The 19,019-nt window shown below is 38.0% G+C and overlaps 1 protein-coding gene across 2 annotated transcripts in view; it reads right to left on the bottom strand.

The window, feature by feature from the left end:
- necab2 (N-terminal EF-hand calcium binding protein 2) overlaps window positions 1-19,019 on the bottom strand; it is an 84,491-nt gene that overhangs the window by 40,252 nt on the left and 25,220 nt on the right. For both annotated transcript variants that reach the window (XM_083552703.1, XM_083552704.1), the window contains exons 3-5: window positions 10,735-10,843; window positions 6,855-6,880; window positions 5,831-5,928 (exon numbers count right to left, since the gene is read on the bottom strand). In XM_083552703.1, the coding sequence (XP_083408829.1) occupies window positions 5,831-5,928; window positions 6,855-6,880; window positions 10,735-10,843 (233 nt within the window). The remainder of the gene's footprint in view (window positions 1-5,830; window positions 5,929-6,854; window positions 6,881-10,734; window positions 10,844-19,019) is intronic.

Raw genomic sequence — 19,019 nt, 5'->3', positions numbered from 1 at the left:
TTTATGAACACTCGATGCAATAATAAGTCGATGGAGCTAAATGAGCACAGTCCCCCTTTACTGTGAAATCTTTCAAAAACTACAGAAATCAGTCTATATCTTTTAAAAATTTACATTTTCGGTCACCAAAAACATGTAATTAGAATTTGCACATAATATTTTATGTATAAGCTTGTGAATGAGTAGTTTGTTAAAACTGGTTGTACATGAATGAACGATAATAAAAGGGGATTTTCCTTCGGAGCAATAACCCTTCTCCTCCTCCTCTCCTCCTCATCTCCCTCATACCAGCCTCGACTCTTCTCAAGGGTACAGTAAACATCATGTTTATTTGTTTTTATTTAGATTATTATTGTTACAAAATAAGTAATACAATAACATTACTTATAAATGTATTATTATACTTTATTACTGTATGCAATACTGTATGTTTATTTTTATATGAATAATTTTGGGTGTCTGAAACACTAACTGAATTTACATTTTCTTATGGAAAAACTCGTATTGAGGGTTCACAAGATTCACCTTTGACCTATTTTAAAGAACTAGTTGATCGTTGATTTTGATGCTATACACTCTCTTTCATAAGTGAAATCAAGATTCATCTGCACAATTCATCACGTTTACAAAAAACTATTTTAATAGAAATGTGACAAAGTTAAGCTTGACAGATTATGACAACTGGTTTAACCATTTACATTCAATGACTTATGCAATGAACTAATGCTTAGATGTTTTGGGTGTTAAGACAGGTGTGTTATTCAGGTGAAAACCAGTATAATGTATTTTGATCAACAGACCATTGTATACAATCAATTAAATGAATGTACCAAAGCATTCGCAATTTGTTTAATAAAACAAGAAATGTATTATATGATGTGCACAAGCAACTGCATTATGTAAAGGTTGAACAAGTTGTTTTGAAAATTTCACTTCTGATCAGAGAAACATTCCAAGCAACTGAGAAAAACTGTAATTGGAATGTGCACAATTAACTGTTCACTATGCACACAAGTCTCTGCTTTTAGCCCAGAAATTTGGGCAAGTATTCTCTACCCTGAAATTACTGTGATTGTGATCTGATTGTGCCTTGTCATATGAACACCGTGTCCTCTTTAAGTAGTGTAGTTTAGCTTTTGAGCTAAATAACGTTTTCTCTTTAACCCCTCATTACACACCAGTGCCACAGCTTCTGTTGAGGGTTAGCAGTAATTATTAATGCAAATGTGATATTTTCATACCACTTATAAAATATTCATGCTTTGACAGGCTCAGCATTAATTAGTAGGGCTACTGTATTTGTAGCTTGTATTTTCCGATGTGTTATTGTGTGGAAGAGCTGGCTTTATTTAAACCAGAAAAAATAAGCTTACGGGTTTGATAAGTTTTGAAAAACTTTTTTAATTTCAGTTGAACTTTTTAGCCAATAAAGTCTACTGCATTGTAAATCCTTTTCAGTAAGTCTTTAGCTATTCCACAGATGTTACGGGCATCAATAGATTTCAGACAGACAGACAGACAGACAGAGATAGATAGATAGATAGATAGATAGATAGATAGATAGATAGATAGATAGATAGATAGATAGATAGATAGATAGATAGATAGATAGATAGATAGATAGATAGATAGATAGATAGATAGATAGATAGATAGATAGATAGTTTAACTTCTTTAAACTACAGTATGACTCATTTTATTGTTTTAATTATGCATGACTATTGTGACCTTTTTGTTAACAATTTTTGTATAAAATAGCTATGTAGTTATTACCCCACTATTTTGGCCTTTCTACTTTACTTACCTATGTTTCTGTGACTAGGAGAGAAGTATGATTATAGATCATCAGCTAAGGGTGGGCTCTCACCCTTAAACCTTTCTGTGTGTCTTTATTACTAATTAAAATACTAGTAATTATTATATAAATACATTTTACTTCTTCGTAGACCGTTGTCTGCATAAAATGTCTCAGTAAGAGATTGCTAATGTCAGAATTAAGGACACTTCCCTACCTTCTGTTTAAGCAAAAGAGCAAGATTGGAGCATTTAAATGAGACAAAGAGGGAAACATTCCCTGTCCTGCTGCCAGTATTCTGTAATCACATGTGCAGGCTGTCAGCCGCATCCACCCTGTTTATTCAAAAAAGAAAAGGGTACAACCCTTATCTTCTCTTCTAGTTAGTCACAATGTCTCATAAATTCTTGCAGCACTTTTGTTGGTTGAGTCAATGTGATTAAAGACAAGTCCAAACCCTGTTTCTTTGGCTGTTCAGAAGACTGAAGATGATATTGAGGTGTGCTACATTGTATTTATGTTTGATTCACAGGCAGGGAACCAACTCAGCCACAAGCTATTGTGCTCTCAGGGCCAGTTGCAAGTCTGAATAAAATAGGAAGGTTCAATCAGCAAGGGCATCCAGTGTAAAAAAACAAGTGTCAAATCAAATTTGCGGTCCAATGATCTGCTGTGTTAATGCAAGTGATATGGAAAAGAAAACCAATGATGGCAGCTGAATAAAAGCAACAAGAATCTACTGATGTCAGAATGACATTCACCCTAATGAGTGGCTTTATTTCATTTACGCTTTTTTGATTCATGAAAATTTTTTGAGTGACATGAATCTCTTTCTTTTTTCTCACTTTTAATCACGAATCTCCTTAGCGTCTTTCAATTACAGGGTTCTTCTTCATGGGAGACATTGCTTCACTATTACAGTAATCACTACACTTTTTAACAACTAAACAGTACGCAAAATACACTGCTTTACCCACACACGTGGTCACAGTAAGAATACAGTACAGTACGTATGGTAAAGAAAACTTTTTACTGATTCTTTTAACGGTTGCTTTCAATACGGTAGCTGAGGGCAAATACTCTACACGGGTAGCTGACTTGGGTATGCGAACAGAACCAACAGCTCGCCGCATGTGATTGCTTTCCGTCGAAAAATCTTTCTCGCTCGACCCCCGTATATCATATTTTCGCTCGCAATCCAATGCAAATTTTAACAAAAATGTTTGCTCATATTACAAAACACTAGTAATCCACTTTACTCGCAAACCGAGGTTCTACTGTACTTACTTTTGAGATGAGAGATGAACTAAGAATTTTGAGAAAAGTACAGGCTTTTGCAAGAAAAATGTGTTGTGCTGTTTGTACAAATTGTTTGTACAAATTGTTTTGAGAAATGCACTTACTGGATTCCAAATATTAAGAATGATTCAAGAAATGCTCCAAAGCAACTGAGTAAAAAATGTAAGATCCTACAACATAAATACGGACTTGTAGTATAAGATGCTCAGAAATTGCATATATCATGATCTAAATCTTTCATGTCTCCGTTATGGGAGATTTTAAACTCTGCTTCTGCAAAATTGAGGGTGGAGTAGAGTGGAGCAGTATTTTGGTTGGTGCCACTGTGTGAGAGATTGATGTAACCCTAGTATGTCATTCTGATATTTTTTGGCATGCACTCAACAACTGTTGAACAATCCAACAACAAATTTTTCCATGCATCCATATGCTATTGCATATAAAAACATTTTTGTCAGTTGTGTGCTTTCTACTTTGTAACAATATTTTGGGGAAAAGCCACATACAGTGTGATGGTCAGGTGTCATCAAACTTTTGCACATATAACGATAAATATACTAGGGCTGTATATTCTATCAATAAAATAGATAATAATAGATAATGAAATTCGTTGTTGACAATTGCCATTATCGATTAGTTGGGCTGCTCACATTACGAGTTAGTGTGACCGCAAGATAACAAGGCCTTATGCAAAATGGTGGAGAGTACAGGGTCAACCAGCAGCACGAAAAGAAAACACAGTGGTGAAACATCGGCACGGTAAAAAACTAAAACTGTAGAATCCTCATCATCTAAAAATGGTATAGTTTAATGAAGTGCTATTGTGTAAACAAATTTGCTAAATGACTCGTGAGCATCAGGTTGCGCAACCTCGCTCGCAATATAGGGATTGATTCAGTTAAAACGTGTTGTGCCTGTTGTTTTACCTTCTTTATCATAAAAAAAGACATTAAATAAGATTCTGAACCGCACCACCAAAATGTTTGGGGGTGCAACCTGCAGCACCAAGTAAATCCATGGCCATTACAAATGTAGCCTAGGTTGCATTAAAGATTGCTTTTTAGTGTAGCATCAGATGTAGAATAAGTGCTAAATTCTTTATTAGGACTTTTCTTTCATTAGTATTCCTTTATGTTGTTGGCTAGGCAATGTCACAAAAAAATACCTGCTTTATCAACACTGCTCTCCACAATATCATCATTATGATCGCCAACAGTTACAAAAAAAAAAGATTAAAGAGAGTTGATTTTTTCAACACAATATTTTCTTGCACCTTTTTTCTCAGTACCTCATAATCAAAACATAATGACAGGAACCAATTATAATAGCATTCTGGTGGTGGCCAGCTACACAGTCACCTGTCATCTGTCAAAGAGCATGTGTCAGAGAGAGGGGAATGCACAAAAATAAATAAATAAAAATCTATTTAGCCCATGTACAGCAAGATGGAAGAGAAAAATTATTTAAAAGCTTGCGTATAGGACAAGCATTCAAATAATTTTTCTCTTCCATCACTACGAGGCATGAATTATATGTATTTCATATAAATAATCTAAATGTGCCTTAAACCCTGGCAATAATTGTATCTTAACACATCTTTTCCAAGATGCTGTATATTTTGACACAAGTTTTGAACTTAAGCTGCTATAATTGACTTTGAAGACTGTTGGTACATAGAACAGGATTTAGAAATCTTTAAAGGGTGCAAATTAGATTTTCTGTCATACAGTAGCCATATAGAACATGGTAGAGACATTCAATGCGAAATTAAACAAATTTCCTTCAATTTATTTAATTATCAGTTCAAGAAAGGGAACCCTTTTGGGAATCTACAATTAGTTTATGAATTATTTCTCATCAAAACATTTAATAAACCCAAATGCACATTTATTAAATGTAATTAAATCTAGGTATTTAACTAGCATTCAATGATTGAGTGCACACATAAATGAATCGAAGATACATTGGATTTATGACCAAGGTAAGATGGATCAGATGGCATAAGTGGCTATAGGAATGACACATTGGGAGACGCTGAGAGCTATATCAGATTTATCCCCCATTGCGCTCACATGCAAGACAACACAATCTGTCTCTTTATAATTTGTCTTACTCTCCATCCTCATTTGAAATGTACAGTCATGATAGAAAGATTTTCATTCTGTGTGCAGGTTGGTGCATTTTTATTAAATTCTAAACCCAGCTAAGCTCCAGCTATTCCTCTTAAAAACAACAGCATTAGAAACAGAAATGTCTTCATTACAAATAAATGAATGGCATAAAACCTTAGAAAATCACAAATGTCTATTTACCCACTCTTTTACAGTACACATCACTGCATCATGGACTGAGGTATCAGTTCAAACCAAAAAGATGTAAATATATTTTTTGTGTCCTGAAAATCAAACCATCTGCTTCAAAAAGAAAGCGGTGTCTGACTTGTGTTTTCTGTAGCTAAAGCAAAGCAGTGTACTGAGGTATCACACTGAGTGCCAGCTTGCACTAATGAGGAGCAAATACCAAACAGAATATTCAAGTAAAACGATAAAACTATGTGTTATATTTAGCAGAGTGAAAGCGACTGCTATGCCGCCACGCGTGGTTACACAAAAGCAGGAACCAAAAAAGATCTGAAAAAATATTGACTTCCTTCAGAAAACAAAGGTGCAGGTAAGTCAAAACAAAATAAAGTGCACATAAAGAACTCATACATTAATTAGCACTTGCTACACTAACCTTCTTGGTGAAATCCATGGCTTTGAGGATAGAAAGGTTGAGTGTCTCCAGGGATGCAAGCACACCTTCATAGTCGCCCATGTGTTTGGCAAAGTAGTCTGGATAATAAGGCAAGCGTAGGGTAAAGAAGGGAAGATGCCTTTTAAGAGATCATTTTATTTTAAAATGGAAAATTATTAAAATCAAAAACATCTATTGTTTAATAGTATAGTCCTAGTGAGCAGGCAGTCAAATATAAAGCTCATTCAAACATATTTTTAACATGACTGTTTTGGGTGCTGGCATAGAATTAAATGACATTTTCAACAACTTGAAAATCTATCTTGGTCATAGGTATAGTGCACTAAATAACACCTTTATATATAATTTATTAATGTTAAAGTTAATAAATAGCAATATTGTGCACAAGAGCAAACAATAATAATAACTGTGGGAGAAAACAAGTCTTGTAGATGGGAGCGAGATTTAAAAAATACCTTCACTACAAACCACCTATAGACTGTCTACCGACTGTCAGGTAACAATCAAATAATTCCACACCGTTGTCATTGTTTATGGCTGTTGATATTTAGTAGATACCCTAAATATCAGTTGATTTGAATAGCCTAACCTATAGCTTTTGATGTTTAGTGGATTATGTACAGAATAAATCAGATTCAGTACTTAGCGAGAATTCTTCTTGATATATTTTATGACAGTGGTGAAAGGCAGTTAAACATAATGTGATGCATTTTATTAGAATCAGTAGATTGGCAGACCAGTCTATATAGTTTGTAGAGTGTTTATATTATATTTATGTATCCATTCACCCATCAATATCCTTTTACACATTCATTATCCCCATGCAGATGGATCTACAAAGCTCCTGTGCATTTTTTGGACATTTCTGGAGTGACATGGTGGAGTTGGAAACCAGTATGGTGAATTTCACCAAATTATTCATGCAAAATAGTGTGCATCATTATGCATCCTCTATCCCACTGAACCAAGACACACACATACAGGCAGATCTTTTGATACTTACCACAAAGTTCCTTGGTGTCAACATTACTAATGCATCGTTGAAAAGATGGTGGCATATTTAGGGATAGAAAAGGAAAGGCAAGATGAGAGTGGGATAAGAGACACGGAAGAATTCATACATGCAGATAAATCACAGGGATAAAGATTGAATTACTAGGCAGTTACACACATTCACCTACACTGATCTTTAATGCACTCATTATTATCACTGAAATATACGCTCAAGTTTATGTGATGTCGGTGATGTGTAGACAAAATAAACCTCCTCAATAAAGCAATTTCTAAATAAAAAGGGGCTTAATGTGCAAATCAGAGCAAATCAATTACCAAAAAACAACACAAAAAGACAAGTATACTGGTGGCAGAGGTGAGAGAACATTTTAAATTAAACGTGTATACAAGTGTGTATGTACTAGAGAGCTGTCACACTCACAAAAACCAATTCATCTGAAACACAGACTGTCATCTACCAGCCTGCACTGGAAAGAAAAAAAGAAGAAACTTTTGGAATGATCGGCAGGTGTAATTCTACAATGACAGCTGTCAGCTTGTGTTCTATTTCAAATGTGTTCATCTCATAACGGTAAGCAGCACATCTGAACACCTAGAAAAGAAAAAGCAGAGAGCGAGAGAGAGAGAGAGAGAGAGAGAGAGAGAGAGAGAGAGACAGAGAGAGAGAGAGAAGGGAAAGGAAGATAATGAAAATACCACAGCCAATAAAGACTGTAGAGGACAGCACTTCACTTGTCCTTTCACCTATCCATCTGCCTCTTTCATCAGTGCCTGCTTCCATTTTTCCAACCCCACTTTTGATTTTTTTTTTATTATTATTATTCCTTTGCCCTCAACTTAAAATAGAAGCACTATCAACAAAGAAATGTAAAGAGGCACCTCATCCACCTCCACCTAAAAAAGAGCATAAAAAATAGACATGACATTTGTGGGTGACAGATGAGGATTGACAATAACCTGCTACTCTCTTTTCTGTGACTCTTGAAGTTCATCTATCTCTGCTAGCCCTTTTTAATGATGAAGCTTTGACCATGAATGGTCAATGTCGGTCAGCCACAAGAAATGTAATATAAATACCATTTAAAAACCGTAACAGAATAAGAATATTGTAATTGTACCATGGCTATATATACAATAACCATAGATATATACAGTGAGGAAAATAAGTATTTGAACACCCTGCTATTTTGCAAGTTCTCCCACTTAGAAATCATGGAGAGGTCTGAAATTGTCATCGTAGGTGCATGTCCACTGTGAGAGACATAATCCAAAAAAAAAATCCAGAAATCACAATATATGATTTTTAAACTATTTATTTGTATGATACAGCTGCAAATAAGTATTTGAACACCTGTCTATCAGCTAGAATTCTGACCCTCAAAGACCTGTTAGTCTGCCTTTAAAATGTCCACCTCCATTACATTTATTATCCTAAATTAGATGCACCTGTTTGAGGTCGTTAGCTGCATAAAGACACCTGTCCACCCCATACAATCAGTAAGAATCCAACTACTAACATGGCCAAGACCAAAGAGCTGTCCAAAGACACTAGAGACAAAATTGTACACCTCCACAAGGCTGGAAAGGGCTACGGGGAAATTGCCAAGCAGCTTGGTGAAAAAAGGTCCACTGTTGGAGCAATCATTAGAAAATGGAAGAAGCTAAACATGACTGTCAATCTCCCTCGGACTGGAGCTCCATGCAAGCTCTCACCTCGTGGGGTCTCAATGATCCTAAGGAAGGTGAGAAATCAGCCCAGAACTACAGGAGCTGGTCAATGGTTTGAAATCATGCATGGCACGGAAGGTTCCCCTGCTTAAACCAGCACATGTCCCGGCACGTCTTAAGTTTGCCAATGACCATTTGGATGATCCAGAGGAGTCATGGGAGAAAGTCATGTGGTCAGATGAGACCAAAATAGAACTTTTGGGTCATAATTCCACTAAACGTGTTTGGAGGAAGAAGAATGATGAGTACCATCCCAAGAACACCATCCCTACTGTGAAGCATGAGGGTGGTAGCATCATGCTTTGGGGGTGTTTTTCTGCACATGAGACAGGGCGACTGCACTGTATTAAGGAGAGGATGACCGGGGCCATGTATTGCGAGATTTTGGGGAACAACCTCCTCCCCTCAGTTAGAGCATTAAAGATGGGTCGAGGCTGGGTCTTCCAACATGACAATGACCCGAAGCACACAGCCAGGATAACCAAGGAGTGGCTCTGTAAGAAGCATATGAAGGTTCTGGTGTGGCCTAGCCAGTCTCCAGACCTAAACCCAATAGAGAATCTTTGGAGGGAGCTCAAACTCTGTGTTTCTCAGCGACAGGCCAGAAACCTGACTGATCTAGAGAAGATCTGTGTGGAGGTGTGGGCCAAAATCCCTCCTGCAGTGTGTGCAAACCTGGTGAAAAACTACAGGAAACGTTTGACCTCTGTAATTGCAAACAAAGGCTACTGTACCAAATATTAACATTGACTTTCTCAGGTGTTCAAATACTTATTTGCAGCTGTATCATACAAATAAATAGTTAAAAAATCATACATTGTGATTTCTGGATTTTTTTTTTTTAGATTATGTCTCGCACAGTGGACATGCACCTATAATTTCAGACCCCTCCATGATTTCTAAGTGGGAGAACTTGCAAAATAGCAGGGTGTTCAAATACTTATTTTCCTCACTATATATATATATATATATAGTGCAAGAAACACGTTGCAAGAAACACATTACCAAACCCGAAAACACAACGACAATTCAGACAAACCGGAAAAGGTAGGTATAGTTTGTGAATGAAAACTTTGAAACGATCATTGGACGAGACACTTGTCATTCACCTGGATATCTTGACTGACAGGTGTCTTGTCCAATGATCGGTAAGTTTCCATTCACAAACTATACCTACCTTTTCCGGTTTGTCTGAATTGTCGTTGTGTTTTCGGGTTTGGTAATGTGTTTCTTGCAACGATTCACTATTATATATATATATATTCTTTTTGTTTATACTAAAAGAAAATTCCCTAAAATTCGATTACCATTCTGACAGCAAAATGGTACACCAGTATACAAGAAAGGGTTAATTCAAATTCTGAGCAATACTAAAAAAAAACTAAATAATCAAACAGTATTCTGGTATGCTCATTTCCAAAATAATCAAAAATTCTGAAATACTTTTTTTCTCCTTTCTTTCCTTTCCTATTCTCCCTATAATTTCTTGCTTGTCAACATTTTTCTCTTTAACCCTCCCCCACGACACACTTCCCCCTCTACACCTCTTCTATGCTTATCTTTTTTATTGTGTGTTCATTGTCTTCTTTTCTGCCCTGTTTGCCTTCAGGCTCTAGAGGTTCATTATTTCTTAGGAAATGTGCTCTGGAATTGGAGCACATGTAGCACAGAGCACCAACACACACTCCAATTTTACATAATTCATTATGAAATGTGATTAAAGACAATGTACACAGTGGAGCATCCCTGCCACTGAAGACGTATAGAAACACACAGACACACACAAATGTGTCTGCAAAGGCTGAGAAATAAAGGACATGTGTACAGTAAACATATGATGGAAGAACAACGCAAAAGTAGCTGGTAAGGTGGACCAGGAATAAAGAGAAACAGAAAAAACAGACAGCAAGGCAAAGACAGCACATCTAGTCTATTCAGCTTCATATGTGTACATAATAAACTAGTTTAACATGATGTGGGTGCTCAAAGCTTCTTCTCATTTTAGCTGCTACAGACTCTCCCTTCTGCACAAATGTTCATTCTGTCTGTCAGCTTGACTCCTTTTCACTTCTGTTCGTGAATGTGTTCCATTATCACATTGTTTTACCATCCTCTTCACTGCGATAAAACTGGACATTCACCTGGTGTTATCAGAATCAATTGTGTGGAAAAGATTCTCCAGTTCCTCCTCATTCAAGGTCCCATCAGAGAAGAAGGCCTGGAACTCATCCAGGGAAAGCTTTCCATCATCTGCAAAAAGACAGAGTGAAAGTAGGAGAAAAGGATTTCAGCTACATGCCTTGAATTTCAGTATTGCATACTGGGACAGACAGATGTTTGTATTTGGATTCAGACAGGCGTTATATTAAGTACATGCCCACAGGAGACAACAGATGCCATAGCCTCCTGATTAATGTACAAACATTGATGGAAAAAATACACCCCCCTTTAAGTATATGTTTTATTTATCAGCATAAATAACAAATGGGTTGTCGCCACCAACATCTACGGACAAAAAAAAAATCTCAAGCGACAACAAAAAAAACATTTAAAAAAAAAAAAAAGAACATTTGCTGTTATGATCTTCACTCTTGGAATGTGGTTGTGGAGATTTTTGCTCATTCAGAACAAGGGCATTAATAAAGTCAGGTACTGATGAGGGGTATGGAGGCCTGGGATGCATTCAGCATTCCAAGTTATTCCAAATGTTTTCAATAGGGTTGAGATCAGAGCTCTGTAGCAGACTACTTAAGGTTTGCTTGAACCCATATAAAGCTTCATGGTGCAGGGTTTGTACAAAATGGCATTGTCATAATGAAACAGTTTTAGGCTGCCTAGTTCAAATGATGAGAATATTTAATGCTCTCACATCCAAAGAGAGTTTGGTAACACTTTGGAAAAGAACCACATTTGCCTGGAAAAGTCGGTTGTCCCTATACTTTTGTCTATATAGTAGTATTTTACAGTTTGATAATTGACTGATAAGCAGTTTTGACCAGTTGTGACCCGATTCATCATTTAATTAAAGAGCTAAACAATTCTAACTTGATTCCAAGTGTTACATTTGCATTTGATAGCTGTTCATGGAAATATATTCTCTCTGTAGCTGTTCTCTCAATTTTTTTAAGTTTTAAAGAGGTGAGAAAGAAGCTATCATGATGCTAAAAGAATAAAACAGAACTATTAGAGAGAATGCAGGTACAGGTGAACCCAGCTATTTTGAATGGGCAAACATATATATATATATATATATATATATATATATATATATATATATATATATATATATATATATATTGTCACATTGTCACATTGTAATTGTCAGTCATATATATACATAGTGCTTTGCTCGGATCCTGCAAAACCGATTTTGCACTTCACAGTACAGATGACTAATGACCTGAAATATACAGAGAAAGCAACATTAAGAATTTTTAATGCAATAAGTGCTTTATAAAGTCTGAAAATGCATCTCAAAGGAGTAAAAAATTGCATTTGGGAACATCAAAATATAATATAGTCATCTATGTACAATAAATCACTTCTAAATTTGTAATTATATTACTTTGTCCAATTACATTTGTGAAAATGAAGGAAATCTGTAAAAAAGTCATTCCTAAACTTTTGTTGGACTATTTTTGTCTTAAAGTTGATATTTTACAGTTTTTCATATCAAAACAGTGAAGTCACTGGTGTAAAGAGGCAACATTTTAAAAGACAGTGTAAGTATGCAAATACTTATGCACCTGATTATATATGCTCAGCAGCCCGTAGTTGTCATTACCCAGCCTTTTCTTCTAATTTTGCTTCTGGTTTCTGTTTGTTTTTTGCCCATAATCCTGTCGATTTTATGTTGTTTGCCTGACCTTTCAATTATGATTCTGTCTAATACTTTTGGATTTATCTGCCAATTACAATCTGTAATTTCAGTACACTTCAGTTAATTGCAATTAAATCCATTGTTGCTGTGTGAATATTATTGACTACACAGGTATAAACAATATGGATCAAGAAATTGAGTGAACGGAAAATACTATTTATATAGAACATTTCCAGAAAAATGTCTGATTTATACACTGAAGTAGATTGTAATTATAATCAGTTTACACAGCATTAAGTGTGTTCTGTGTAAAAATGTCATATTTGTAGACAAATATAACTTGCAATTACTTACCTAAAACTTTGCTTATTACAAAGTTTTACAAAATGCACAAATATTTTTTTATTTAGTCTGTATCTTTTATTAATACATTTATTCATTTAAAGTTTTAATAACATTTATTGTTTTTTGATATATATATATATATATATATATATATATATATATATATATATATATATATATATATATATATATATATATATTGAGTTTGTACCTTTATAATCATGTTCTTTCTGTCTTTACACTTTGACCTTGCCACCAATTTGGTATAATTAATATAATACAAAATACATCATGCAGATGCACTGGGACACCAGTGATGCATTCTGGGGTCATTGGTTTGTTTTGAGTCTTTCAATATCAGACACTCTCATCCAGGCGACATAGCCGGGGTTGATCAGACCCCGGCCTGTGTCCCAGTAGCAATTGCAAATGATCACATCTTGACAAAGTTGTGTAGATGTGATTCTGATAGGGATCTTCAGCCATTTATCTAGATCCACCTGCAATTGCCAGTCTGTAGCAGAAGTAAGAAAACCAGACTTTACTCTGGATTGTGGGTAGGCCTCCTTTCATGCTCTTAAAATTACACTGATACGCCCAAATGGTGGACGCATAGACTTTAATGGTGGACGGAGCCAACACTTTTGTGAAATGTCCCTGCAGGAACTCTAGCACTGAACCAACTGCACAGTGGACTGGGTCAAATTGGTGCTGAGCCACACAGTGAACAGTGAATACAACCTCCATGTGGAAGCAGCTCTGGATTTGAGAATAGTCTCTACTACCACGGTCGAGAGATCAGAACCTCAGAGCTGTGCAACTTTAAGGGCCACAGCCACAGCCTCCATAGCTCCGATCGGGGGTGGATTATTGTGTCCCCTGATTGACTGTGATCCCTCCTCAGTGGAATCTCCCATGGAGGGTGCTCGAGGAGGGCCCACTGGAGGATCTGGTGCGCCAGCCTGTACAGAGGGCACGAGCGGAGACCCCCCTGGTGGTTGATATATGAGACCACAGAGGTATTGTCCGAGTGGATCATAGCCTCTGTGCATAGTCGGCAAATCCCATATGACGCCGAGATAGGTGGTTCTCTGTGATGGAGAAAGCACACTCCCTGGCATTTAGCCGAAACCCCACCTTTAGATCTACTGTGACAAACCAGTCCTCGGATCTGCTCTGAGACACAACCTGCTTGAGGGTCAGCATTTTGAACCGGAGCCTCATCAGAGAGCGGTTCAGCTGACGTAGATCTAGAATAGGATACAACCCACTGTCTGTCCTTTTTAGGAACTATGAAGTACCGGCTGTAGAACCTGGAATCTCTGTCTGATGGAGGGACCACCTCGATGGCCTTCCTCCTCAGAAGAGTGTCTACTTCTTGTTCCATGACTAGAGCCGGCTTGCCTTCCACCAGGGTGGGACTGAGGCCGTTGAACCAGGGCGGACAAGACCCGAACTGAATCGTAAAGCATTGCTCTACAATGATGATAAACACAGCCGATGTGTTGTTTGCTTAGCTTAGGAGCATGCTTAGTCGGCTCTCAAGGGAGTCGACTGTTGGCATTTTTAGCTGTGTGGCTATGCAATTTCTCACAGCTCAGGTCCCACTCTCGCCGAGACAAAGCGTCGCCAAAGGTCGCCTGTGCTGTTCGAGGAGCTCCTGGAGGTAGTGACGCAGGCCATCGCTAGATAGAGATAGTTTGTCCCGATTATAAGTGGAAGCAACGCGTTCCCAGCAAGCTGGATGAGGGTTTCCTGCGTCCCACGGCACAGCCTCCGCCCTGGGGCCTACCGTTCTTTCCCGACCTACACACCAAGGTATCTAGGTCCTGGGAGACCCCATATGCGGCCCATACGTTTGCCCCACATTCGCTATATGTGAATATAGTAGGGTTCCGGTATTGCCTACAAAAGTTACTTCAGCTCTAGTAGGTAGGGACGGCCGGGCAGCGTAAAGCCCAAAAGCACAAATCGAAAGTGTCGGCCAACCTGAGGGTGGTCCTCTCCTCAAACAAACAGGCAGTGGTGCAGCAGCCCTGAAAATCAGAGCAGCCTATTTCGGGGAGGGTGGTTTACACCTTATTATACAGTGCCGGTACCTCCTCAACACCACCAGGAGGCCAGACTGTTAGCTTTCCCACAAGATGTGCCTCAGAGCATTTCCTACGTGGCACCTGGAGGCTGAGGCCCGGGATACGACCCAGAGTGCCTGTGTGGGACTTGGCCGTTGTGCTGGTGGCTCTATCTGAGCCCCCCTTTGAGCCCTTGGCCGAGGTGACCCTTAGGTATCTGTCGGTTAAGACCGCCTTTCTCCTGGCAATTTCCTCCCTTAAGAGGGTTGGGGACCTACAGGCTCTTTTCGTGGCCCTGTCTTTACTGGAGTTTGCCCCAGGCATGGCCAGCGCTTTTCTCTACTCTAAACCGGGGTATGTGCCTAAGATGCCTGCGGCTTCCTCACGACCTGTCATTCTGCAGGCATTCTGTCATTCTGACGAGTCCGTGGAGCAAGTCAGAGCAGCTGTTTGTCTGCTATGGCCCTCATAGGAAAGGTTTTCCAGCTAATAAGCAGACGCTCAGCAGATGGATTGTGAAGGCCATTTCTTCATGTTATCAGTCCTCTGGTCTTCCCACTCCCTTCGGAGTCAAGGCTCATTTCAGCCGGGTATGGCGGCCTCTATGGCCTGGTCCGCTGGAGTTTTTCTCCAGGACATTTTTAACACTGCGGGCTGGTCCACCCTGCTGACCTTTGTCAGGTTTTACGACCTGTACATCAGAGCCACTCCCGGCTCCTCTGTCCTGCATGCCGGTTGTGCTCAGACACACTAGGCAGGGACTGGTCAGTATGGCGCGATTGGATACTCGTTTCCAAAGCGTTTCGATGCAGCTCCAGTTCCTGAAAGGGAATGTCACTAGGTTACGTATGTAAACCTAGTTCCCTAAGAGAACGAGAGCTGCATCAACAGGCCATAATCCCTGCATCCCTGCAGCGCTTGCCTTCTCTTTTTTCAGTTGCTAATGTCACTACCAACGCCATTTTGTAGCTTCCTGGATTACGCTATGTCGCATGCCTATGACGTCACGACTGCCTATCAGTCGGATTTTACACAGGAACAACGCAAAGCGTTCCCAAAGCGTTTTGACGCAGCTCTCGTTCCCTCAGGGAACTAGGGTTACCTATGTAACCTATTGACGTTTGTCTCACTATAGTCTCATATTGGTGTTTTGATCTCAAACCCAAATCTATAGCATAAACAAAAACACATCTGAAGGCGACTCTACAGTACATTAGATCATTTTTACTAATCAATTTATATAAGTTTAAATACAACATAATCTTTCCAGAAGCAGGAACACACAGTCCGTAAAAAATTACTGGCGGGACTAGAGACAAACCAGTAATAATTACATTACCCCACCTCCCCATGTAAAACTAATCCAATCTGAAAAGGGCTTTAGAGGAACCTTGCTATGAGAAAGATCAATGAAATTTGCAGTACTGCTTTTCCCCAGTTAGAAGACAGGATCTTCTGCTCAATAAATGTTACAGGAGTCTGTGCAGTCATTAAGTGTAAAACATAAGCTGGTCAGTAGAACCTAAAGTTTATGGACTTCACAGAAGTTTATCACTGGAAAATTTGAAAAAACGTCCACTAGCTTTAACAATTAATTATCATTGTAGACAATCACAACAGACAAAACATGATGAATGATGGATAGATCTATTCTTCCATTCTAGATGATTAAAAAAAAAAGATAAAAAAAAAAGATAAATGATGGAGCGTTATAGCAATTACACAAATTATATACTCTTTTTATAGACCATGTTATAACAGGGTAGACAGGTTGTTTGGTAGTTTGACAGAAAATGCTGATTCCACTATTGTACCTTTTATTGTAATGCCACTACTATTGATTCAGTAGATGCAATTCCCTTGGTGGAAGACTACCCCATCCCCCAAATCTCTCTCTCTCTCTCTCTCTCTCTCTCTCTCTCTCTCTCTCTCTCTCTCTCTCTCTCTCTCTCTCACACACACACACACACACACACACACACACACACACACACACACACACACACACACGCACACATACACAAACACACACACATACATACATATTTATATATTCATGTACACTAAGGGCAATTTACAGTCACAAATCGACCAGTCAATTGTTTCCTCTGGTTGTCTGAAGGAAACTCGAGACCCCAAAGAAAACCCATGCAGACAAGGGGAGAACACCCACAGAGACAGTAACCCAAGCTTAAGATCGACCAAGGAACTCTAAAGCTGTGAAGCTGCAATACTACCTGTCCTGATGATAACCTTTCGATTTTACATCCTGAAGCTATTGACAGTAGTGGTTAAAAAAAAGTTTTTTTCTCCTTCTGATTGGCCAGCATAGTGCTTAAAACACACACACACACACACACACACACACACACACACACACACACACACACACACACACATATATATATATATATATATATATATATATATATATATATATATATATATATATATATATATATATATATATATATATATATATATACACATTTATAGCGAGAGAGAGAGCGAGAGAGAGAGAGAGAGAGAGAGAGAGAGTAAAGGTGTAACAGAAGAGAGAAGCTGCTCTTTTTCCTGACAGTTTTTACTTAGCGAGTAAATGTTTAGGAACCTACTTTGTGCTTCACTGTAAAAGCAGAGCAAAGCAATCCCTTATAATCTCACCACTGTTCTGACTGGTGGTTCTGTTTCAAGGGGATCAAGGGTAGACCTTGATGACACAAGCCCTTGCTAGTGTCTTTTCATGGGCAGACAAAATGGGTAAAACATTTGAATAATCTCAGGAACAGCGGCCAAGCTTTCCTGCCCAGATCTCTAAACTTCCCTTTATTCCAGCATGAATACAGGTTGATTACAGAGCCTTATTAATGATGTCTTTTACTGCACAGAGAGAGACTAAAGGACACTACAGGTTTTTTTTTATCCTTTAATGAATGCTTGTTCTATTCTATTTTGTGTTGTGTTACAATAGTTGATATTAAATATTTCACTTAAATGGTGCTAGTAGGTTAGATGACTGAAAGGAGTGTGTGTTTTGTATGTGTGTGTGTGTCTAGGCAGCAGATTGCAAGGGGCACAGACGTTATGCTTTCTACAAAAGGGAGGCAATTAACACTTTCCAATCTCAGCTGCAGCCGTCCATATCAAAGCCTCCTAACAGAAGTAACAAGCAGAGCGTTCCCTTTTCTCCCCCCTTATCTACCAACTCATAATATTTTCGGGAGAACAGGAGGAAGGGGAAGGGCGGCTGGTTGCTGTGGCAACCAAGCACTGAGAAGCTGACCCTTTTCAGAATGTTCTCTGAGATCACTTTTTCACCCTCTATGTCCTTTTTTATTCTAGTTCCCTACTTTCTTCTTTATTGATTATTTCATCTTTTAATTGTATATGGTTTTATTTATAAACATAGTTTTAAAATGGTTGGAAAGAGATTTTCCTGATTGGCAAGATACAATTATAAAGAAACTGATAATTAGTACTGTAACTTAATGATGTTGCCTACAGCATTACACTTTTTTTTACTATAATATATACTGTATAACAAACAGGATTACCATGGAAACCTTTCTAAGGTGGCTACAGGTATAACCACATATAATTTTAAACTTTGAAAAAGGCACCATGAAAAAGAAGCTTGATTTTTACACCTTGTTAATAATTTGTCTAATGACTAATTTGATTACACATTCTGTAAATTCAGTATCTATTTTCTGGCAATTACAACAATAATAATAATAATAATAATAATAATAATAATAATAATAATAATAATAATAATAATAATAATTTAAAACCAACAGTTTAAAGTTGCGCATACTGGCATAAACAATATACAGTCCATATCCCAAGAGTCAATGCATATGTATACAGACACAGAGATAGCTAATAAATAAATGAAAAATTAAGCTAATGCATTTCAGTTGGTCTATACCAGGAGTGCCAGAGCCACACAGGGGAGGAGTTATGTGGAGTTTAATGCAAGCCTGCCTCAGCATCCAGTGGCACCAGAGTCATTAAATGCACAATATAAGCAATCTGATTAAATTAGAGTTCACACAAATGATTCAGCAGTCCTAGACTTTCAACGTCTCACAAGAATTACGAAGGGGTGAGCAAGTGTGAGAGTCTCTCCATATTAGAGACTCCAACAGCATAAACATATCTTGAAAAAATCAGGCAGCATCTCATA

The sequence above is a fragment of the Silurus aristotelis genome, assembly GCF_946808225.1.
Source record: "Silurus aristotelis genome assembly, chromosome: 10".
Taxonomy (NCBI): domain Eukaryota; kingdom Metazoa; phylum Chordata; class Actinopteri; order Siluriformes; family Siluridae; genus Silurus; species Silurus aristotelis.
The sequence above is the reverse complement of the archived record's forward strand: the minus strand, read 5'-3'. Positions and strand labels throughout refer to the sequence as shown.